The following is a 25,509-nucleotide window of genomic DNA, read 5'->3' on the forward strand; positions in this document are numbered from 1 at the left end:
TCACCCACTTTGTCTGAAATTACTATAACGCTCAACTTCAACCTCCATCTGGAAGAAGGTTGTGCAGCAGAAGGAGTAACTTGTCCTTAAACCCTACAGAACCTACAATATCCATATTATTTTCTCCATAAAACAGAACACGAGAGAGAAGCTTCATTTGAAGTAGCAAATGTGACTTTAATAATGAAACACAAGCCATGTTAGACACCACGTTTAGAGGACTTTTACTCTCTCTTAAAATAAATTAAAGTGAGACATTAAAAAGAAAAAAAAGGAACCAGAGGTCAGCTCACATTTGGTAGGACTACGTTTCACAAGTTAGCATCTTCACAGAATAAAAGTCCCGTTTCCTGCCTGCAAGGTCCCATGTCCCTTCCTTTCAAGTCAGTCCAGGTCTCAGCTTTTTCCCTTTTCGAGTTTGGCAACGTCGCGCTTCTTTCTTGTCGTTAAAGGAAACCAGAGTTGCTTTTGGAAGAAGCCGCGTTCATGTCTGAAGCTTCTAGAAGAACGGAGGGGAGAACTCGGTACTGTAACAGATGGAAGAGACCTGATTCCACCTTTTATCTGCATTTTAAAAACTTAAAATCGGAGCAAAGTGCTTAAAAATTTCACAAATATATCGAATCTCTTCCTTCAAAAAAGTGACAGAATGCAGGAGTTGTTTTTTTTTTTTTTTTTTTTTAAAAAGTCCATTATTGGGGTTCGGGTTCCTGCGTTCTTTGTTCATGTGTTAAGGCACCACAGTTGATTTTCATTATTAAAAAAAGCATCACTCCGTTCTATTCATGCACAGAATAAAACCAAAATACTCTTTGTAAAAGTTATATATTTTTTTTATATATTCATATATGAAAACTCTTATGTACAATCTTTATGGGACACTAGCACTCACCCTCCCGCTGTACAATATTTCCCACATTTGCATGCTTCAAATGCAAGACATTTTTCTACGAATGAAAGCTCCCTTGGGAAGATTTAAGGATTTATATACAGCCACAACGCTCGCGTGGAACCGCGCCCGCACAAGCTCCGCCCCCTCCTCCCTCCTCCTCGGCGCCCCTCCCGGTCTGAGGTAGCAGCTCTCAGTGCAGAGAAAGAGGGGTGGGGACAGCGTCAGTCGCTCAGGGCGTCTCGGGGAACGTGTCCATTGGACAGGAGAGTCTGTGTGACCTCTGACCCACAGTCGGTGACGAGTGACAGGGACAGAGAGGGTGGTTGACCATGTCGGTGGAAGGAACCTGAGAAGAAAAATGAAAGTTGACGTATGGAGTAATAATGCAGTAAGTGGAGGAGTCTTCATCTGCTTCACCTTCTGGGCCACCAGGACATTTCCGGTCGTGGTTGCTGGGGAAGGTCGGGGCTTGAGGTTCCCTTCGGACACCATTGGGGGTGCCCATCATGTCTTCTGTGGGGACGCTGCTGTACCCCGTGGGAGGGTGGCTCTTCTGGTAGTCCAGCTCATGCTGGATGAACTCTGGGGGCTTGGAGGAGAAGTTCTCCAGACAGTCAGTGCAGACAGGCCCATCGAAGGCTGCAGGAACGTGTGGAGAACTTTGAGTATCTCACCAGGATACACCCTCAAAACATGATCTTCAGAAGCGAGGAAGACGTACCGTTAGAGTTGATGTGGCCGTTGGGTTGGGACCCTGCACTCGACTCCACCCGGACACAGACGTCCTGGCGCTCGGACAGCGTTCCCTGCGAGGACAGGTAGCTCGGGACGTCAGGAGGGATGATTGTCTCATCTGCAAGGAGAACCACACGGAGAAGGTTAGAGAAGGAAAACGCCGCGGTGGTGTACTGCAGGCGGCCCGTTTCCATGGAGACGGACCAGTGTTGGTGATGCTGCACTCCTCGCCCTTCTTCCTCGTCTGGTAGATGATGCAAACCCACACCAGCGAGGTCACCACGATGCTGGTTACCACGGCGATGACGATGATCCCCACGGTGATGGTGCTGGGGCCGGGCGCGGCCAGGCAGGCGTGGGCGCGGCGCTGGACGCTGAGCTGGCAGTGGGCGCGCTCGGTGCCCAGCGTGTTGGACATCAGGCAGGTGTAGCGGCCGGCGTCGTCCAGGGCGGCGCTGCGGATGATCAGCAGCTGGTTGCCGGCGGTGAAGTGGTGGCGGTCGCCGGGGCGCAGCGGCTCGTCGCCGCGCAGCCAGGTGATGCGGGGGGCGGGGCTGCCCAGGGCCTTACACTGCAGCGCCACCGTCTCCCCCACCACCACGCTCCTGTCCTCCAGGTCCTGCGCCAGGTGAGGCGTCTCTGTACGACAACACAGCCAAATATGGAAATATGGTCCTGAATATGATCCAAAATATGGAAACATGGTCCTGAATATAATATAAAAATATGGAAATATGGTCCTGAATATGATCTAAAATATGGAAATATGGTCCTGAATATGATCCAAAATATGGAAACATGGTCCTGAATATAATATAAAAATATGGAAATATGGTCCTGAATATGATCCAAAATATGGAAACATGGTCCTGAATATAATATAAAAATATGGAAATATGGTCCTGAATATGATCTAAAAATATGAATATGGTCCTGAATATAATATAAAAATATGGAAATATGGTCCTGAATATGATCTAAAAATATGAATATGGTCCTGAATATAATCTAAAAATATGGAAATATGGTCCTGAATATAATCTAAAAATATGGAAATATGGTCCTGAATATGATCTAAAAATATGGAAATATGGTCCTGAATATGATCCAAAACTATGGAAACATGGTCCTGAATATGATCTAAAATATGAATATGGTCCTGAATATAATCTAAAAATATGGAAATATGGTCCTGAATATGATCTAAAATATGGAAATATGGTCCTGAATATGATCCAAAATATGGAAACATGGTCCTGAATATAATATAAAAATATGGAAATATGGTCCTGAATATGATCCAAAATATGGAAACATGGTCCTGAATATAATATAAAAATATGGAAATATGGTCCTGAATATGATCTAAAAATATGAATATGGTCCTGAATATAATATAAAAATATGGAAATATGGTCCTGAATATGATCTAAAAATATGAATATGGTCCTGAATATAATCTAAAAATATGGAAATATGGTCCTGAATATAATCTAAAAATATGGAAATATGGTCCTGAATATGATCTAAAAATATGGAAATATGGTCCTGAATATGATCCAAAACTATGGAAACATGGTCCTGAATATGATCTAAAAATATGAATATGGTCCTGAATATAATCTAAAAATATGGAAATATGGTCCTGAATATGATCTAAAAATATGAATATGGTCCTGAATATAATCTAAAAATATGGAAATATGGTCCTGAATATGATCTAAAAATATGAATATGGTCCTGAATATAATCTAAAAATATGGAAATATGGTCCTGAATATGATCCAAAACTATGGAAACATGGTCCTGAATATGATCTAAAATATGAATATGGTCCTGAATATGATCTAAAATATGAATATGGTCCTGAATATAATCTAAAAATATGGAAATATGGTCCTGAATATGATCTAAAAATATGGAAATATGGTCCTGAATATGATCTAAAAATATGGAAATATGGTCCTGAATATAATATAAAAATATGGAAATATGGTCCTGAATATGATCTAAAATATGGAAATATGGTCCTGAATATGATCCAAAATATGGAAACATGGTCCTGAATATAATATAAAAATATGGAAATATGGTCCTGAATATGATCTAAAATATGGAAATATGGTCCTGAATATGATCCAAAATATGGAAACATGGTCCTGAATATAATATAAAAATATGGAAATATGGTCCTGAATATGATCCAAAATATGGAAACATGGTCCTGAATATAATATAAAAATATGGAAATATGGTCCTGAATATGATCTAAAAATATGAATATGGTCCTGAATATAATATAAAAATATGGAAATATGGTCCTGAATATGATCTAAAAATATGAATATGGTCCTGAATATAATCTAAAAATATGGAAATATGGTCCTGAATATAATCTAAAAATATGGAAATATGGTCCTGAATATGATCTAAAAATATGGAAATATGGTCCTGAATATGATCCAAAACTATGGAAACATGGTCCTGAATATGATCTAAAAATATGAATATGGTCCTGAATATAATCTAAAAATATGGAAATATGGTCCTGAATATGATCTAAAATATGGAAATATGGTCCTGAATATGATCCAAAATATGGAAACATGGTCCTGAATATAATATAAAAATATGGAAATATGGTCCTGAATATGATCCAAAATATGGAAACATGGTCCTGAATATAATATAAAAATATGGAAATATGGTCCTGAATATGATCTAAAAATATGAATATGGTCCTGAATATAATATAAAAATATGGAAATATGGTCCTGAATATGATCTAAAAATATGAATATGGTCCTGAATATAATCTAAAAATATGGAAATATGGTCCTGAATATAATCTAAAAATATGGAAATATGGTCCTGAATATGATCTAAAAATATGGAAATATGGTCCTGAATATGATCCAAAACTATGGAAACATGGTCCTGAATATGATCTAAAAATATGAATATGGTCCTGAATATAATCTAAAAATATGGAAATATGGTCCTGAATATGATCTAAAAATATGAATATGGTCCTGAATATAATCTAAAAATATGGAAATATGGTCCTGAATATGATCTAAAATATGAATATGGTCCTGAATATAATCTAAAAATATGGAAATATGGTCCTGAATATGATCCAAAACTATGGAAACATGGTCCTGAATATGATCTAAAATATGAATATGGTCCTGAATATGATCTAAAAATATGGAAATATGGTCCTGAATATGATCTAAAAATATGGAAATATGGTCCTGAATATGATCTAAAAATATGAATACGGTCCTGAATATGATCTAAAAATATGAATACGGTCCTGAATATGATCTAAAAATATAGAAATATGGTCCTGAATATGATCTAAAAATATAGAAATATGGTCCTGAATATGATCTAAAAATATGGAAATATGGTCCTGAATATAATCTAAAAATATGGAAATATGGTCCTGAATATGATCCAAAACTATGGAAATATGGTCCTAAATATGATCTAAAAATATGGAAACATGGTCCTGAATATGATCCAAAATATGGAAATATGGTCCTGAATATGATCTAAAAATATGGTCCTGAATATGATCTAAAAATATGATCTAAAATATGAATAGGATCCTGAATATGATCTAAAATATGAATATGATCTAAAATCAAATACATGTCTACTAACCCCGCCCCCATCTCAACTGGAGAGGGAGGGTGCACAACTTCCTGCCACCACCCAACACCCCCTCTCAGAGAACGTCCCAGAAATGGTGACACACAAAGCTCTGTGAGTTTCGTGCCCCTTAGGCGACCTCTCTGCTGACCTTTGACCTTTAGCCCCCAGCACAAGGCCACAGCTGCAGCAAACAAAACAACATTCCACTGGCAACCCCCCCCCCCCCCCCCCCAGACACACACACACACACACACACACACACACACACAGAGAGAGAGAGAGAGAGAGAGCCATACCCAGCACAGTGAGGGTGGCGTTGGCGGAGACGGTGCCCGCCGTGTTCTTGGCGGTGCAGCTGTACGTGCCCATGTCCTCCGGCTTCACGTCCATGATGAAGAAGACGTCGTCGTCGGGCATGACGTGCATGCGGCGCTCGCGGGCAGCGGGGAAGTCGGTGCCGCCGTCCTTCTGCCAGGCGATCTGCGGAGTCGGGTGACCCTTGGCGGCACACTCCAGGCGGGCCGTGGTGCCGGTGCGGATGGTGATGTCACGAGGCATCTTCACGAACGAGGGCAGCACTGAGCGAAGGAGAGCAGAGCGTCACACACATACACACAACTATAAACACACTCACACACGCTCACACACACAAACAAACTCACACACACAACTATAAACAAACTCACACACACAACTATAAACACACTCACACACGCTCACACACACAAACAAACTCACACACGCTCACACACACATACACACAACTATAAACACACTCACACACGCTCACAAACAAACAAACAAACAAAAACACTCACACAAACTAACTCACACACACAAACAAACTCACACATGCTCACACACACACACACACACACACACACACACACACACAAACAAACTCACACACAAGCTCACACACGCAAACAAACTCACACACAAGCTCACACACGCAAACAAACTCACACACAAGCTCACACACGCAAACAAACTCACACACAAGCTCACACACGCAAACTCACACACAAGCTCACACACGCAAGCTCACAAACAAACTCACACACGCTCACAAACAAACTCACACACGCTCACAAACAAACTCACACACGCTCACAAACAAACTCACACACGCTCACAAACAGACTCACACACGCTCACAAACAGACTCACACACGCTCACAAACAGACTCACACACGCTCACAAACAGACACGCTCACAAACAGACTCGCTCACAAACAAACTCACACACACACGCTCTGTAATGAAACTGTAATTTACAGACGGGCATCAGTCCACATCTGCTGGACACACCGACAGGCCAGATTGGAGAGATTCCCGCCATGCTACGGCTGGGTCTGGCAACCATGACTGGACGCCCCATTTTGTTCCATTTACGTTTACAGTATTTACCAGACGCCCTTATCCAGAGCAACTTACAATCAGTAGTTACAGGGACAGTCCCCCCCTGGAGACACTCAGGGTTAAGTGTCTTGCTCAGGGACACGATGGTAGTAAGTGGGGTTTGAACCTGGGTCTTCTGGTTCGTAGTAACCCGCTAGGCTACTACCGCCCTCTCCCATTCTATTCATTGCATCACTGGAATCGCAGCTTTTTCACAGCTGAACATTCCAGATCATTTTAAGGCTGTGGGAACAGCGGCACGGCGGGTCATCAGGGTTTATCTACGTCTCTCTCGCGATAATTAAACAAATCACCATACGCCAACGACACATCAAACGACCGTTTCAATAAAAAAAAAAAAAGTACATTTAAAACTTAATTCCCAGCATGCGAAGCCCTTTTACCAATTAGGAAATTACGAAAAACTAATTTACAAGCAGCAAATCGTATGGAAAAGAATGGTAGTGCACGAGCTCGAGCCGACCCGAACCTCGTCAGCCTACCATTGACAGTGAGGCGGGCCTTGTTGGAGTAGGAGGAGCCGAAGTGGTTGCTGATGACGCACTGGTAGCGCCCCTCGTGGGAGAAGGTGACCTGGTGCAGGAGCAGGATGGTGGTGTACTGCATCACCCCGCCGTCCTGAGTGCTGACGTGGGCGAAGTTCTCCATCTGGGCGTGTCGCAGCAGCTCCTGGTCCTTGCGCCAGGCGAAGGTCATGGGGGAACTGCTGCTGCTCGCCGCCGTGCAGGTCAGGCGGACGTCCTTCCCCAGAACCGAGATGGTGGACTCGGGATGCACGGTGATCTGCGGCTTCGGAAGGTCGTCTGCAGGTCACAGCATCATCGTCACCGTCACTTACAGGCTGATCGGCATCAGCGTGTCTTTGAAAGGTTAAAGGTCGTGGAGTGGTACTGACCGCACACGAAGCGCTCGGCCGGCGCTCTGAACAGGCTGGCGCCCTTAAGACTCTCGGGGTGGGCACACGTGGCGCTGACCCCGCCCTGCAAGCCCCGTGCCACCAGCCACTCGGGGAACCAGCGCAGCTGGCAGTCGCACAGGAAGCTGTCGCTCTGGATCACCCTGCAGAGACGAGGGGGGGTGAAAACTCCCGAAAAACGTCCCGACAGACGTCCCCGTTCTCGATAGGAACTCACAGGGTCTGGAGGTTCCTCGTCTTGGAGAAAGCCTCTAGCTGGATGGAACGGATGGCGTTCCCTCCCAGGTTCCTGGATGGCAGATAACACGTCTTTATTTACATTTACAGCGTTTACCAGACGCCCGTATCCAGGCAGTGGTTACAGGGACAGTCCCCCCCCTGGAGACACGATGGTAGTAAGTGGGGTGAACCTGGCGAGTGTGTTACCCGCTAGGCCACCACCACCACACCTTCTATTTTAGCTCTTTTCCCCCATTTACTCTCTGCATTATAACGGGATTCCAAACGTCCCGTTTCCACCCCGGGACCAGGACATTTACATTTACATTATTTATCAGACGCCCTTATCCAGAGCGACTTACAATCAGTAGTTACAGGGACAGTCCCCCCCTGGAGCAACTTCGGGTTAAGTGTCCTGCTCAGGGACACAATGGTAGTAAGTGGGGTTCGAACCCGGGTCTTCTGGTTCATAGGCGAGTGTGTTACCCACTAGGCTACTACCACCCCTGGACGGAGGCAGCTGGCCCCCCGAAGCCGGCCGGCTTCTCCGCTTACAAAGACGCTATTAAATCGCTAGCAGGCCTCTCAGGCAGCCACTTTTGGCAGCCGCCGCAGGGCCGCGCGGCATGCTGGGAAACTCACAGGTGCTGCAGGGCCTCCAGGCCGGAGAAGGCTTTCTTGGCCACCGACTTGATCTTGTTTCCAAACAGAGTCCTGCCATTTCCACACCAGAAGGACGGCGGTGAGCGGCGCAGGGAGGGGGGCATGATGGGAAAAGAGAACAATTAGTGCGGCTGAATCTGATAAGCGGCGGGATGGAGGTTTTGGAAATCCGAACTGTGTAGAGATTAGGCGAGGGGCGGATTCGGGGCCCCGGCGCGCAGCTCTTCAAAGCGCACTTTTATCTTTATTAGAATTTAATAGCGATGACAGGGCGGAGCCACGTCCTCGCGGTGGAAGACAACGCGGCTTGTAAAGTAATAAAAGTAGCCTTGTCAGGAGCCGGGTTCAAACAGTGAACAAGCTGCTCGCCCCGTTCTGGGGGTCTAATCCGGTCTTCAAAAGCCCACCAGCCCCCCGGCAGGAAGAAAACAGACCCCCGATTCACAGAGGTGACCCCAGCATCCAAACACTTCAATCCAGGGGGAAGTTCCCGAAATCCCCGTTTCCTGACCAGAGGGATCACAGGGACCGACTTTTACTGAAACCTTCTAGTCCATTTCACTTGTTCTATATCTTGTTCTAGAGTCCAGAACCTTCCATTTGCGTTGCGGGGAGGAAGATGGCGCTGGGAGGTACCCGGGGGGCCCGTGGAGCGGAGAGCTTCTGTCAGTGAGGCGGGGAAAGGCCTCGGTGCCGCCTGTCAGCGGGACGTCCGAGCCTCGGGGGTCCGAGCCGCAGGTCAGCCAGAGGCAGGCAGGAGAGAGACCTCACCTTTGGCCCCGCCCCTGACTCTGAGGGTGACGGCGTGACGGCCCCTTTCCCATCATCCTCTCCACCACATATTTCCCGATCCCGTTTGGACAGACACAAAGCATGCGGCCATTACTTTGACGTCCTGTCCCGGGACGGGAGAAAGGCGGAGGGACCCCTCACGGCCCCACCCCGGGGACCGAAGCAGTCTGGGTTCTCGCTCCAATTTAAATATTACATTTACATTTACGGCATTTACCAGACGCCCTTATCCAGAGCGACTTAAAATCAGTAGTTACAGGGACAGTCTCCCCCTGGAGCAATTTAGGGTTAAGTGTCTTGCTCAGGGACACAATGGTAGTAAGCGGGATTTGAACCTGGGTCTTCTGGTTCATAGGCGAGTGTGTTACCCACTAGGCCACTACCACCCCTATATTACAATATTACGAGTGACGAGGCATAAATACGTCACTAGCGCGTTCTGTGACCTTTCACCCGCTAGCCTCGGATTGCTCACGCCGCTCCGCGCCTACTGGGGGAAACGAGTGGGAATTTGTTGGCCGCGCGGATAAGCGCACCCCTGCCGGCAAGGCGGAGTGCTGGGGGAGGAAGAATGGCCGACCTCTGAAAGGACCCCATACAACACGCCGAGTTGGGGGAAGGAGAAGAAAAGGAGGGAGGAATGGAGGGAGACTCTCACAGCTTGCTGAGGCTGTCCAGTCCACCGAAGGCCCCATTGGTGTCCTCTATAGTGCCTGAAATGTCATTGTGGTCCAGCTCCCTGTGGAGAGAGAAGAAAAGCAGAAGGGAGGGAGCGATGAGATGGAGGTGCAGCTTCCAAAATCTTAACAAACCCCATTTCCCAGCCCGTTTCCCCATTCTCGTCCCCACATCCATCAGCAGGGAGAAGCAGCACATCTCACAGTCAACATTTACATCTGCAGAACATGTTCTGCAGACACTCGGATATGAAGAACTGGAATGAGCTTAATTGGAATACTCGGATATTAAAAACACACACACACAGAAAGTTCCCTGAATCCTGAAGAAAGAAACGTTGTGAAGAAAAGAGGCAGAAGACAATGGTGCCGTTCCTGAGCGCTCCGCTTTGTCTGGGCGCCGTTAAAAGACTTTTCAGACCCTGAAAGCCCCCGCTGCCAATTTCCTATTCCTTCTGGCTGGCCGGCCATGAATGGGGCCCGGCTTGTTAATGATGGCGCAGGAGGGCGGGGCCACTGGGGGCTGACCCCGCGGGCCCCGGACCCGGCCGCTCCGGCACTTCTACCCCCGGCCAAACGCGCGCTCCAATTAAAGCTCCCCCACTCCGCTTAGCGCGCCGACGGGACGCTGCGCCGCCCGGCTGATTCAATTAGAGCTGGCCGAGAGCGGCGGAGGAAAACGGGGGGAAATACGGAATAAATCCGCCCTGATCTACCAACCCAGGCCACCCAGATCCTGGATCAGTCCTCAGTACCCTCACGACTGGACTACTGTAACTACCTTCTAGCTGGTCTACCTCTATGTTCCATCCGACCTCTACAACTCATACAGGACCAGCAGCACGACTGATCTTCAACCTTCCCAAGTTCTCCACACCGCCCCTCTGCTACGTTCCCTCCACCGGCTCCCAAAACCCCAGAATCAGCTCCATCCTGCCTCTACAACTAATACAGAACGCAGCAGCACCTTCCCAAGTTCTCCACACCGCCCCTCTACTACGTTCCTCCACTGGCTCCCAGTAGCTGCACACAGCTGCACGACTGATCTTCAACCTTCCCAAGTTCTCCACACCGCCCCTCTGCTACGTTCCCTCCACCAGTAGCTGCACGCATCAGGTTCTAAATACTGATGCTGGCCTACAAAGCCAAACATGGAGTAGCACCATCCTACCTCACAGCCCTTATTACACCTCGCACTGCACCTCGTATACTCCGAGCCTCCAGTACTGCTGGAGAAAGATCTCGGGGACCCGCCCGCCCCCCTGTCCCCACTCAGATCCTCCTGGGAGGCCACATGTGGATCAAAGTTCAGTGGGAACAAACAAGCAGACAAAAACGGGAAAAACGAAAGAGCTTTAAAAATGTTTGTCCCTGACGAGGACGAATAAATGCAGGATCGAGCCCGGCGAGTTCAGGGTTTTCTGTTGGGGTTCATGAAGACTTACAGGTTGCGAAGGGTCCGGAGACCCCGGAATGCCCCCTCGGTGACGTGGCCGATGGCGTTGTGTCCCAGACGCAGCGTGTGCAGGTCTCCCAGCACCGCCAGGCTCGCTTCGTCCAGACGAGTCAGGTTGTTGTAGGACAGGTTCCTGCGGGCAGTTAGAAAACGGCCAGTTTATTAGGAACAGTTTTTGGGGTGGTGGCCACTCAGGGGAATCAATCAGAGCCGAGCGCGGGGACAGTCCTGTGGACGGAGACGTCGTAAAACCCTCTAATAAAACCCTATCAACCCACCGCCACAGCGCGGCACCATCAGGGAGGTGCGGAAGGCTAATTGTGGTTTGTATTAATGGAAGCCGGCGTGTGGGTGTGGTACAGAACACTCAGCCCGAGGGGAAACTGGGACAATATTTCATTCATAGAACGGGAAAAGTCGGCTATTCATCCCGACAGAAGATTACACGCTTTGGCTGTGTACGTTTTTGAGAGGTGAATAAAACGAGCTCTTCAAGCGCTTAAGGGCTGCCAATCTGCCCCTCATTTAGGGATAAAGGGGGTTTATTATCCAGAGGGGGCGGGGCCTGGGACTGTCACTCACAGCTCACGCAGCTTCTGGCAGAACCTCCACCCGTCGGGGTTGATGTGGGAGATGGAGTTGTTGCTGAGGAAGAGCTGCAGCAGGGAGGACAGGCCGTACAGAGAACCGCTGTTCACCTCCCTCAGGCTGTTGTAGTCCAGGTGCCTGAAGATTATCATCGAACAATTAGGAGCATTATTCAAGACACATAATTATTTTAGTAGAATTACGTTATTTAAATCATTTGGCTATTAATTGATTAGTTTACATAAATTAATAGAGACATTGTTGCATAATTACATAAGTGTTTTTCAACAGTAAAATGAACGTTCATGTAAGTTCATTACATACATGGTCTATTTCTGTAACGTTAATGTGTTTTTATGCATAATGGCCGCATTGTCTGTATTTCTGTAACATTAACGTACCTTTTACCCATAACGTTAATGTACTTTTTACCCGGAACGGCCGCATCGTCTGTTTTTCAGTAACGTTAACGTACTTTTTACCCGTAACGTTAATGTACTTTTTACCCGGAACGGCCGCATCGTCTGTTTTTCAGTAACGTTAACGTACTTTTTACCCATAACGTTAATGTACTTTTTACCCGGAACGGCCGCATCGTCTGCTTTTCTGTAACGTTAACGTACTTTTTACCCGTAACGTTAACATACTTTTTACCCGTAACGACCGCATCGTCTGTATTTCTATATCGTAAACGTACGTTTTAATAGTCACGGCCGCATCGTCTGTTTTTCAGTAACGTTAACGTACTTTTTACCCGTAACGTTAACATACTTTTTACCCGTAACGGCCGCATCGTCTGCTTTTCTGTAACGTTAACGTACTTTTTACCCGTAACGTTAACATACTTTTTACCCGTAACGACCGCATCGTCTGTATTTCTGTAACGTTAACATGTTTTTTATGCGTAACAGCCGCATCGTCTGTATTTCTATATCGTAAACGTACGTTTTAATAGTCACGGCCGCATCGTCTGTTTTTCTGTAACGTTAACGTACTTTTTACCCGGAACGTTAACATACTTTTTACCCGTAACGACCACATCGTCTGTATTTCTGTAACGTTAACGTACTTTTTACCCGGAACGTTAACATACTTTTTACCCGTAACGACCACATCGTCTGTATTTCTGTAACGTTAACGTGTTTTTTATGCGTAACAGCCGCATCGTCTGTATTTCTATATCGTAAACGTATGTTTTACTAGTCACGGCCGCAGCGTCTGTATTTTTTAAATGCTTTTTCCTCTTTATAACTGCAGTATCTGCATTATAATGTATTGTATTCTTGTTCTGAAGACCATGAATTTGCTGAGGAACTCACAGCGCTCTCATCTTGGACAGACCCCAGAAGGCCCCGTCTGTCAGCTTGCTGATGTTGTTCCTCTGCAGCTTCAGCACCTCCAGGCCATCCAGGCCCTGGAAGGTCAGACCCTCAATCATCCGCAGCTTGTTTCTGCTCAGCTCCCTGCAGGCAAGGCACACACCCACATCATCCACCTGAAAGCCAGTGTGACAGATGTACCCACAACACAAAACAGCAGCCCTTCAGTGGAACCAAACACTCGAGTGACAGCTGAGCATCATGGGCGCAGCACAGCAAATAAACACGGGCAAAAAAAGGCCATTCGTATCGTATTCCTGCTACATCACACACAAGAGCACCAGGTGTGTGAGCCGTGACATCACCGCCCGACAGCATCTAAAGGACGGCCATTGTACACTCCATGTTGCCACAAGCAGCCAGAGATTCGGTGTCACTCCGGCCACCTGGGGAACAATGGCCACTGGGACCGGGGGGGTGGGGGGGTGGGGACGTGTATCACAGGGCAGACAAAGTGGGAGCCCTGATTTACAAAGGAGCCGGGTCCAGTTACAGCCAGGCAGCGAGTGCTGAGGTATGGATGGAGGGGACCTCAGGCCAGACACGTCTTCTACAACCCGGCATGTTACTATGGAAACAGAAGAGTTGGTTTGGACATTTACGTATCTGGTACTACAGCTGGACTGAAGGTCAGTCTCGCGCAGAGGTGTGACCCTTGACTGGTGTCACGATTCGATTATCGATTTTTGCACATTGGGACAAATCAAAGCGTCCATACAGCATTTCAGCTCCAGCATTTCCAGCCGCTACAAAGCAGAGCAAAAACCGACTTCATTGCGATGTAATCCACTACGTAAAAAGCATCAGCAGCCCTCGTCCAGGTACTCACAGCTGAGCGAGGTGACCGAGCTGGAAGGCTTTGATGGGGATCTGGCTCAGGCGGTTCCTGTTCAGCCGCAGAACCTGCAGGCTGCTGGAGAGCCGGTCCAGCGCTCCCGCCTCCATCTGGACAATCTTATTGCTCGCCAGGAACCTGAAGCATATTAATACTGGAGAATTAAACCCTCACACCTACCACACATCTCTGTAGAAAGTTCTAGTTCACTCACAGCTCGCGGATCCGCAGGCCGGCAGGAAAGCAGTGGGCGCGCAGCTCGGTGAGGTCATTGTTGCTCAGGTCCAGCGTCTCCAGGGCGACGAGCGGCTTCAGCAGCCGGCCGTCCACGCTGCTGATCTTATTATGCTGCCTGCAGGGGGAAAGCGGAGCAGCTCAGCTACGGTGTGCGTGGGGACAAAGCGGTCCTTCGCGTAAAAAAAAACGTCCTGTAAATTATTTAACAGTAAAAGGATTCCGTTTTTTGCTCTAATGAGAACGTTTGTAGACGTTTGTAGACGTGCAGGTTTAACACGGATAATCAGACAGCTGTGGAAGGCAGACGTTCCTCCAGGGAAGCCCTCTTCCTCCCCACAATCCCCTGCAGCAGCCTGAGAAAGCGGCAGGTCGCCGTCTCGCCACATCTGCCATTTATTTGGGTTCTGGTCCAGTTCCACCGCCTCGGCGAGGAGAGAGATCGTCTTTTCAGTCCGCCAGAATTCCAGACACTTCCCGTTATTTACCTTCACGCACAGCGAGCCGGGCCGAGGCTACCAGGACGGTAACCAGTCTCACCCTGCGACCCCCAGACATACCGACAACCAGGAGTTGCCAGACGTAAAATAACCACGTAATGTAATAAACCGATCGTTCGTACTTAGCGAGCCGGGCCGACACTACCAGGACGGTAACCAGTCTCACCCTGCGACCCCCCCGACATACCGACAACCAGCAGTTACCAGACGTAAAATAACCACGTAATGTAATAAACCGATCGTTCGTACTTAGCGAGCCGGGCCGACGCTACCAGGACGGTAACCAGTCTCACCCTGCGACCCCCAGACATACCGACAACCAGGAGTTGCCAGACGTAAAATAACCACGTAATGTAATAAACCGATCGTTCGTACGTAGCGAGCCGGGCCGACGCTACCAGGACGGTAACCAGTCTCACCCTGCGACCCCCCGACAACCAGGAGTTACCAGACGTAAAATAACCACGTAATGTAATAAACCGATCATTCGTACTTAGCGAGCCGGGCCAAGGCTACCAGGACGGTAACCAGTCTCACCCTGCGACCCCCCGACCCCCCGACAACCAGCAGTTACCAGACGTAAAATAACCACGTAATGTAATAAACCGATCGTTCGTACTTAGCGAGCCGGGCCGAGGCTACCAGGACGGTAACCAGTCTCACCCTGCGACCCCCCGACCCCCCGACAACCAGCAGTTACCAGACGTAAAATAACCACGTAATGTAATAAACCGATCGTTCGTACTTAGCGAGCCGGGCCGAGGCTACCAGGACGGTAACCAGTCTCACCCTGCGACCCCCCGACCCCCCGACAACCAGGAGTTACCAGACGTAAAATAACCACGTAATGTAATAAACCGATCGTTCGTACTTAGCGAGCCGGGCCGAGGCTACCAGGACGGTAACCAGTCTCACCCTGCAACCCCCCTGACATACCGACAACCAGGAGTTACCAGACGTAAAATAACCACGTAATGTAATAAACCGATCGTTCGTACGTAGCGAGCCGGGCCGACGCTACCAGGACGGTAACCAGTCTCACCCTGCGACCCCCCGACAACCAGGAGTTACCAGACGTAAAATAACCACGTAATGTAATAAACCGATCGTTCATACTTAGCGAGCCGGGCCGACGCTACCAGGACGGTAACCAGTCTCACCCTGCGACCCCCCGACAACCAGGAGTTACCAGACGTAAAATAACCACGTAATGTAATAAACCGATCGTTCGTACGTAGCGAGCCGGGCCGACGCTACCAGGACAGTAACCAGTCTCACCCTGCGACCCCCCGACATACCGACAACCAGGAGTTACCAGACGTAAAATAACCACGTAATGTAATAAACCGATCGTTCGTACGTAGCAAGCCGGGCCGAGTCTACCAGGAGGGTAACCAGTCTCACCCTGCGACCCCCAGACATACCGACAACCAGGAGTTACCAGACGTAAAATAACCACGTAATGTAATAAACCGATCGTTCGTACGTAGCGAGCTGGGCCGAGGCTACCAGGACGGTAACCAATCTCACCCTGCGACCCCCCGACATACCGACAACCAGGAGTTACCAGATGTAAAATAACCACGTAATGTAATAAACCGATCGTTCGTACGTAGCGAGCCGGGCCGAGTCTACCAGGAGGGTAACCAGTCTCACCCTGCGACCTACCGAAATACCGACAACCAGGAGTTACCAGACGTAATATGTAAAATAACCACGTAACGTGATAAACCGATAGTTCGTAAGTAGCGAGCCGGGCCGAGGGGGTCTGGGTCTCTCCACACCTGAACAAACCAGTCCTGGCCCCGGGGCCCTACAGGAAGTTCCTGCGAAGCGGAGGCTCACCGCAGCGGCGGGTCCGCGGGGGTCAACAGCTGCTGATCTGGAGGGGGGAAAGCCCCGCCCGTCACCCGTGTGACTGTTTGTGTGGTGGGACCGCCGCACTTGATCTGGCTCCACTGATTAATCCCGGTTGAAGCCGGGGATTAGCGCGTTAGCTGCTCCGCGCCGCTGTGATTGGCTTAACTGCTTGATGGACTCCAGAAGTGAGAAGATGAGAAAAATCGGCCAAGATCTGGACCTGCCAAGAACCACAGAGGCCCGTTCAGGACCACACGAGCTGCCAAGAACCACAGAGGCCCGTTCAGCCGCATCAAAAGCCCGTTTACAGAGGGCTGGACAACATATCAATAATAATTGATAATGTGAAGATCAATACTGTTAACACTGCAGCCATCCGAAGCGGCTTTTATTTTATACTAGTTTAATTTCATAACTACTAGTTTGTGAAAACCCTTTTGATTGAGTGATTGAGAGAGTGAAGCGATACACAGCAGCACAGCACACGGTGCACACAGTGAAATGTGTCCCCTGAGTGAGCAGTGTGTGGGGACGGTGCTTTGCTCAGTGGCACCTTGGCGGATCGAGATTCGAACCGGCAACCGGTCGCTACCTTAACCGCTAGGCCACCACTGGCCCTCTAACATTTTCTAACATCGTTGTGAAATAATGTTTATGAAAATAATAATTATTGGGGATCATAGATGCAGTTCTGTAAACATGAATTGGTTAATCAATAATTTACATTGCAGCCTACTGTGATGTTTCCACCATAAACCCGCCGCTCCAGGAGAACACGGAACGCTGCCGTCTGACGACATTCCAGCCGGTGAACCAAGTGGAGAGGAATTTGGTGGAGCAGCGCGCTCCGAACAGGATCCGGGGTGCGGACCGAGGGGGAGGGGTCTCTGGCTGTAACTAGGGTGATGTCACACATGCCTGGCCCCGCCCCTCTCTCGTTTACAGTAAGCTCGGTGACTGACGACGGCAGCTGTGGCTTTCTGCTGCTTTCAGCTGTGCAGCTTTGAGAAGTTATGTCTTCCCAGCATGCACTGCAGACATACAGCCCTCCATAGCAACAGGCATCGACCCAGACCAAAAAAAGAAGCCCACCCCCCATCTTCCAAAACACGGAGCTGCTCCGAATTCCCCACTCCGGCCACCCCCTGCAATAACATTTACTGTCGTAGCGGCACATATCCGAACCCTGCGGCATTATGGGCCGCCGGGCCGATGGAGGGCAGGGAAACTGAAACCTTCACGCTCTGAAACTGGAAATTCTCTACGACCAGAGAGGATGGGGGTCACAGCAGAGTGTGTGTGTGTGTGTGTGTGTGTGTGTGTGTGTGTGTGTGTGTGAGAGACTATTCAAAGGGCAGAGAGCTCACAGCTCTGTGTGACTGCACACACACACACACACTCAGAAATTCACTCTCCCCAAATAGGGCAGTAAATCTCCAGCGGGATGCCAGCGAAGGCGATCCCTGCAGGCCGGGTTTGATCTCCACCCGTGAGGGACACGTTCACGATGGGCCGAGTGAAGCACTGTGGATGCAGCAGCAGCGTCCGCACACCGTGATGCTCGGACTCGGGAAGGAACGCGTTCCGGGTACTTACAGATGGAGCAGGACGATTTTGGAAGACGCGTCTCCGAAAGACGGGATCGCAGTCAGCTCGTTGTGGTCCAACCTCCTGCACACGAAGACATGAGACATGTTGTGAGGATCTGTGTTTATCGGCTGGACGGACCGAGCTCGTGAGAAAGCAGGTGGTGGAAGCGTTCCCAGCTCTGGGGTCGGAGTTCACACAGGGGTCCAGCTCCAGCAGCGGGAATTTTAGCTGGATGAGATATTTCCTCTATGGAAATACCAAGACCACATGGTGACTGAGGGGGTCCGTCAATAAATAGAATCAAAATGTAACATTACCCACAAACACATTTTAACTTTGGAGGCCCCCCCCCCCCCCAAAAAAAAAAAAAAAAAAAGTTATTCTCTTGAACTCCTACTGGCTGATTTCCAACCTGAAGACTGGCGGTGATGGTAACGTGCGTATCACGGTGGTAGTAGCCTAGCGGGTTCAAACCCCACTTACTACCATCGTGTCCCTGAGCAGGACACTTAACCCCGAGTGTGTCTCCGGGGGGGGGGGGGACTGTCCCTGGCACAGGTAAATGCTGTAAATGTGAACCTGCAGGTGGAGATGGACCGGGATACTCACACTTCTCGCAGGCTGGGGAGGCCGGACAGCGCGTCGGTCTGGACTTCTGCCAGTTTATTGTGGCTCAGGTTACTGGCGATAGAGAAAGACAGAGAAAGCCAGGAGGATCAGGTCACTGCAGATACTCACAGAATTAAATACACTTTCAGACGCAGAAATCGATCGTTACACAGAGATAATTAAACGCTGTTGGTGTGCGTGGTGATGGGGGGGGGGGGGGGCGGCAGAGCAGCTGGTCAGCTGTGAGCTCCATGAGGGACACGCTGCTGAAATGCTGGTGATTGATTACGGTACGATATCTAAACATACTTCAGTGCTGGAGAGGGATCTCTTGCGTCTCACCAGCTGTCAAGGACTTGGAGGACGTTATCAGAGCTGCTGGGGTGGTCAAACACACACACACACACACACACACACACACCTGGCAAAATACAACTATGTGTACGTCTAAACTGCTGATGAAGAACCATATTCAAATATTCCACCATGGTGGTTGAGGTGAGGGACCAATGTTTCAGGGACCGGTCCTCAGAAGCTCCTGAACCCAGTCCAACATATTCCAACACGCATGTTCTCACGGACAACAGTGCAGGTCTGAACAGGCCTCAGGTGATCGTTCATGTAGTGATCACACCTGGGAGGAACACAGGAGTAGTTCAGGAAGATGGGCAACATCTCACACCAGGAGGAATTGGAAAGCAGAAACTCAGAAGGACAAGTGCAGGACTCGGCTCACAAACGATCAGATCAGCAGAAACATTCTGCTGGCTGTAAAAGTGTGACAAATGAGGAACAAGATGGCCTCTGTATGTGTGTTCTGCCCTGAAGCCATTGCTTTGACAAGCAGAATCACCCACCGCCATTGTGTCATGGATTGCAAAATTGCCGTCCCTGTAACAGGAGGCAATTACCTAATTATACTGAAGCAAAGTGAAAAATTGCAGGGTTCCCTCACGTCGGCTGTGCTGGGAGGCAGGAATTCCACTGGAGGGACGCGCCACCCGCCGCTAATCTGTTACGGTAAGCAGCAGCAGCAGCAGATACGGCTGCAAAACCAACGCGTTCCACCAGCCGCTTAAACCACAACCTGCGAAAACGCATAAAACATCTGCAGACCACTTCATATAGAACAGTCGTACTGAACCAGGCGACGAGTCGAGCCACTTCGTACAGAACAGTCGTGCCAAACCAGGCGACGAGTCGAGCCACTTCGTACAGAACAGTCGTACCGATCCAGGCCGCTTCGTACAGAACAGTCGTACCGAACCAGGCCGCTTCGTACAGAACAGTCGTACCGAACCAGGCCGCTTCGTACAGAACAGTCGTACCGAACCAGGCCGCTTCGTACAGAACAGTCGTACCGAACCAGGCCGCTTCGTACAGAACAGTCGTACCGAACCAGGCCGCTTCGTACAGAACAGTCGTACCGAACCAGGCCGCTTCGTACAGAACAGTCGTACCGATCCAGGCCGCTTCGTACAGAACAGTCGTACCGAACCAGGCCGCTTCGTACAGAACAGTCGTGCCAAACCAGGCGACGAGTCGAGCCACTTCGTACAGAACAGTCGTACCGAACCAGGCCGCTTCGTACAGAACAGTCGTACCGAACCAGGCCGCTTCGTACAGAACAGTCGTACCGAACCAGGCCGCTTCGTACAGAACAGTCGTACCGAACCATGCCGCTTCGTACAGAACAGTCGTACCGAACCATGCCGCTTCGTACAGAACAGTCGTACTGAACCAGGTCACTTTGTACAGAACAGTCGTGCCAAACCAGGCGACGAGTCGAGCCGCTTCGTACAGAACAGTCGTACCGAACCAGGCCACTTCGTACAGAACAGTCGTACCGAACCAGGCCGCTTCGTACAGAACAGTCGTACCGATCCAGGCCGCTTCGTACAGAACAGTCGTACCGAACCAGGCCGCTTCGTACAGAACAGTCGTACCGAACCAGGCCGCTTCGTACAGAACAGTCGTACCGAACCATGCCGCTTCGTACAGAACAGTCGTACCGAACCATGCCGCTTCGTACAGAACAGTCGTACCGAACCATGCCGCTTCGTACAGAACAGTCGTACCGAACCATGCCGCTTCGTACAGAACAGTCGTACCGAACCATGCCGCTTCGTACAGAACAGTCGTACCGAACCAGGCCACTTTGTACAGAACAGTCGTACCGAACCAGGCCGCTTCGTACAGAACAGTCGTACCGAACCAGGCCACTTTGTACAGAACAGTCGTACCGAACCAGGCCACTTTGTACAGAACAGTCGTACCGAACCAGGCCACTTTGTACAGAACAGTTGCACTTCATCACTATAATATAATGATGAAGCAATATATGACCATATTCCCTCTGACACCCTGAACCCGGTGGAAGATGCTGCAAGGTGACAGAATGAACAGTCATGGTGATGCCATCGTTCCAGGGTGATTTTGACAGTGTTCAGTATGGTGATGCACCACATATTGCTTCCACGCTATATTAATACACTAATTCTGCTATCCTTTTTTTTTTTCCTCTCAACATGACAGATACAAGAAGAAGGGCTGCAACCCAATGAAAAAGGGAGGTTTTGTTGGTTTGGGCTGCTTTTGTAGTAAGGTGAGGGAGGGAGGGAGGGAGGGAGGAAGTGAAAGAGTAAAAGCTACTCAATCTCTCGTTGGTGAGAAACGAGGTCGGGGAGCGGCAGCTACTCTGATTGGCCTGCAGAGGTAGTGTTTACACAAGGCCCAGTTCTTTCCTCCTCCACGCTGGATTTTAACCTCCATCTTATCAGATTACTTTCACACCTACTGTATGACCCTGGAGCGATAAGTGAACTCTTTCCTTTACGCACACACACACACACAAAAGAACTGTCTGCTTTATTAGTGATATATCTGGTTAGATCGGTCCCTCTCCAAACTCTCCACAGCTGACAAAGTTCTGCTGGGGGCCGGGTGGGGCACAGTGGGGGAGGGGGGGCAATGCCACTCAGCCACCCACTCACTGACCCCACCTGACCTCCGACTTCCAACCCCACACTACACGCCCACACTGACAGAAGGCCCTTTCACCCTAGTCCTAACAGGCTGCCTCCCACAGAGCGCCACCACCACCACCACGCCAATGTCCTATTCATTATCAATAATAATACTAATAATAATGTGATTGATTCATGTGACTGCATGAAAAATCTGTACGTCCACTGGCCCTCCAAGATCAGGCCATGACAAATCAGTAGTTACAGGGACATTCCCCCCCTGGAGACACTCAGGGACAAAATGGTAGTAAGTGCGGTTTGATCCTGGGACTTTGTGCTCCTCTCCTTCATACCACCCCTCTTTTCCTGCTTTTTTAAATCCAAAATACCATAATTACACTCTGGAAGTATAAATTGGAACATCCGCATATTGAGTATTTCTGGACAAATTGTAGTAGTCTACCACTGTGTCCCTGAGCAAGACAGGGGGGACTGTCCCTGTATAAGGGAAATGTGTATGTCAGTGATGGCTGGAAGTGAATGAAAATGAAGATGAGAGCAGGAGGAACGGCGCTGGAACCGCCTTGGTGTGAAGTTACTAGCTGTGCAGGGCGGGTAAAGACAGACAAGTGAGCTCATTTTCCCGCTTCATCTGCCCGTCTTCGCCGCTGATAAGCGCCGCGTGAACTTCGCTCTCTGGAAGTGTGAAGTGATGTCAGCGGCGGCCGTTTATGAAGACGGCACAGCGCGGCGCTTCTTCCTGCCATAAAGCGCCGTTTACGGCCACATACATCAGCGGCGGAGGACCTACTAAATCCTGCTCTTCTAAATCCGTCTGCCGGCCAGATACGGTACGATGGGACAAAAATGTCAAATACAACAAATTACAGCAATCTGATAAATATCCAACTATACTAACAGTCCAATTACGACGAATCAAAGAGCAGAACGCGGGTGATAACTACAGCAGCCCTGCATACACCTTCTCCAGACCTTCAAACTCCGACTCGGATACGTCATCTACCATTTACGGGTTTTAAATGTATCGGTTCTAGTTATGTTCTGAACGAGAACACTCTGCTCCCAATCAGAGAAGAGCAAACGTAAACCGGTTTGGTTTCCTGCCCTTCACACTGGAATCCGTTCTTTCGTCATCGCGGTGAATGTTACACGGTATTAAAAGATAAAAAACTGATTATTGATTAGATGCATCAATGTGGTGGTAGTAGTCAATAGGGTGGTAGTAGCCTAGTGGGTAACACACTCGCCTATGGATCAGAAGACCCAGGTTCAAATCCCGCTTACTACCATTGTGTCCCTGAGCAAGACACTTAACCCTAAGTTGCTCCAGGGGGGACTGTCCCTGTAAATACTGATTGTAAGTCGCTCTGGATAAGGGCGTCTGATAAATGCCGTAAATGATAAATGATAAATGATCAATACACAGGGGTCACTAGAAACCCTGACCATGACATTGACCATTTGGGCTGTGAACCGGAGTTTAAATCTTCTCCCACACAAGTGGACATCACAACATGCCACCATTTCAGCTCAATTCCCCGTCCCGTTTCACAGGTGACAGCTGCTCGGAACACCTCGAATCCACAGAGAAGCAGGCAACCTCAACCAAAAATAGCACATCATCAACATTTACTTCCTATATATCCCATAATCACATACAGTACGTCTCAATGGGCTTCGAGGGACCCTACAGTTTACACCCCAAAAACTCCACACAAAATAATGAGGACCAGAGGATCCGCTAAATAAAATAATACATACAAAAACCGTGTCGCAAGGACCAAAAGATCCCCTAAATTTATATATAATATCCACACACACACACACAAAAACACCTCACAAGGACCAGGAGATCCACTAAAGAAAAATACACTACAGGCCATCATTGAATGTGTTTTCTTTATCTTCATGACCATTTACGTTGGTAGATTCTCACTGAAGGCATCAAAACTATGAATGAACACATGTGGAGTTCTGGACTTAACAAAAAAAGGTGAAATAAGTGAAAACATGAATGAGAAGATGTGTCCAGACTTTTGGTCTGTACAAAAACCATCTCACAAGGACCAGGAGATCCAGTAAATAAAACCACCACACAAGGACCAGGAGATCCAGTAAATAAAACCCACCACACAAGGACCAGGAGATCCAGTAAATAAAACCATCTCACAAGGACCAGGAGATCGAGTAAATAAAACCATCTCACAAGGACCAGGAGATCCAGTAAATAAAACCACCACACAAGGACCAGGAGATCCAGTAAATAAAACCATCTCACAAGGACCAGGAGATCCAGTAAATAAAACCACCACACAAGGACCAGGAGATCCAGTAAATAAAACCATCTCACAAGGACCAGGAGATCCAGTAAATAAAACCCACCACACAAGGACCAGGAGATCCAGTAAATAAAAATACATACAAAAAACTCTCTCAAGAACCAGGAGACCACCTGTTTCCTTAAGTTGAACCCTGCAGAACCCCGATAAAAACGCGCAGTCAGAACTTTATAAAGTGAGTAGATTGGATGTAAATTCTGCCGTTTTCGGGGTGACGGACCCCACCGAGAGTAACAGAACCGGGACAATTTATTCCAGAATAAAGCGGGCGAGCGGAACCGCGTATAAGTGTGCGGACTTGGACCTACAGCGCGCCGGTCCGGCTCGGCAGGTCCCGCGGGATCTCCGTCAGGTCCAGACCGCTGCAGTCCACCCGGTCCGCCGTGCAGGTGCAGCTTCCCGGGCACGGCGCGTCCGAACCCGAGCCGGGGCCGAGCAGCGCCAGAGCCAGAACCAGAACCAGGCGCAGGATCCGAGCCGCGGACGCCGCCATTTTGTGTCCGGGATTCGAGTGTCTGCGGTGGCGGAACTTCGGCTCGGGGGGGTCCGGGGTTCTGGGATCGCGGAGGTTCGGTCCAAACGCGACGTGTCACACGGGCAAGGGACGGAGAGGAAGGCGCCGCCGCATGGCTCCGGTCCCGGGAACCGAACCGGGGTGAGACCCGGTCAACTTCTCCTTAAAAGGCTGAAACGGGTCCGTGCGGTCCGGGCGTGCTCGGGTTCTACGCCTCGGTGGGCGATGGGGGAGAAAGAGGTCCCGTTTCACGGCCACGGACCGAACCGCGTCCCACCAACATGCTCCCAAGTCGCGGCAGATCCTCGGATTCCCCGGACGGTCCCGGCCCGGTTCCTAAAAGTTCCAAAAAAAGTTTCCAGGTCTCCAGAAGCAGGTTTTGTCCGCGGGATCCAGTCACGAAGCGGAAAGTTTGAACTCCAGCCGAAATCCCGTCTTCCTCCTCCGCGCTTCACTTTCCTTCTTTCCCCGCGTCCTCCGTCCCACGCTGGAGACGGCGCAGGCCCCGCCCACCCGTCGCGCCGATTGGCTGGCCGACCGCAAGGGGCGGGCGAGCGCGCCTTCCCATTGGCCCGTTTGGAATTCTCAGGCGGCCCATAGTTGGACTCTGCCGGAGCCATCTGTCACTCACAGCGCTC

General features: G+C 49.3%; 1 protein-coding gene across 1 annotated transcript; it reads right to left on the reverse strand.

Annotated features, from left to right (window-relative positions):
* Window positions 1–156: 156 nt before the first annotated feature.
* On the reverse strand, window positions 157–25,509 carry lrig1 (leucine-rich repeats and immunoglobulin-like domains 1). Its single transcript, XM_028998699.1, has 18 exons — window positions 24,666–25,509; window positions 19,032–19,103; window positions 18,429–18,503; window positions 14,453–14,590; window positions 14,233–14,376; window positions 13,344–13,487; window positions 12,019–12,162; window positions 11,426–11,569; window positions 9,962–10,042; window positions 8,491–8,562; window positions 7,847–7,918; window positions 7,609–7,772; window positions 7,196–7,516; window positions 5,587–5,868; window positions 1,832–2,266; window positions 1,614–1,745; window positions 1,310–1,531; window positions 157–1,238 (listed from the first exon to the last, which is right to left on the reverse strand). The coding sequence occupies exons 1-18, from the start codon at window positions 24,848–24,850 to the stop codon at window positions 1,114–1,116; spliced, it is 2,952 nt and encodes a 983-aa protein (XP_028854532.1). The 5' UTR covers window positions 24,851–25,509; the 3' UTR covers window positions 157–1,113.

Source organism: Denticeps clupeoides, chromosome 12 (assembly GCF_900700375.1).
Source record: "Denticeps clupeoides chromosome 12, fDenClu1.1, whole genome shotgun sequence".
Lineage (NCBI taxonomy): Eukaryota > Metazoa > Chordata > Actinopteri > Clupeiformes > Denticipitidae > Denticeps > Denticeps clupeoides.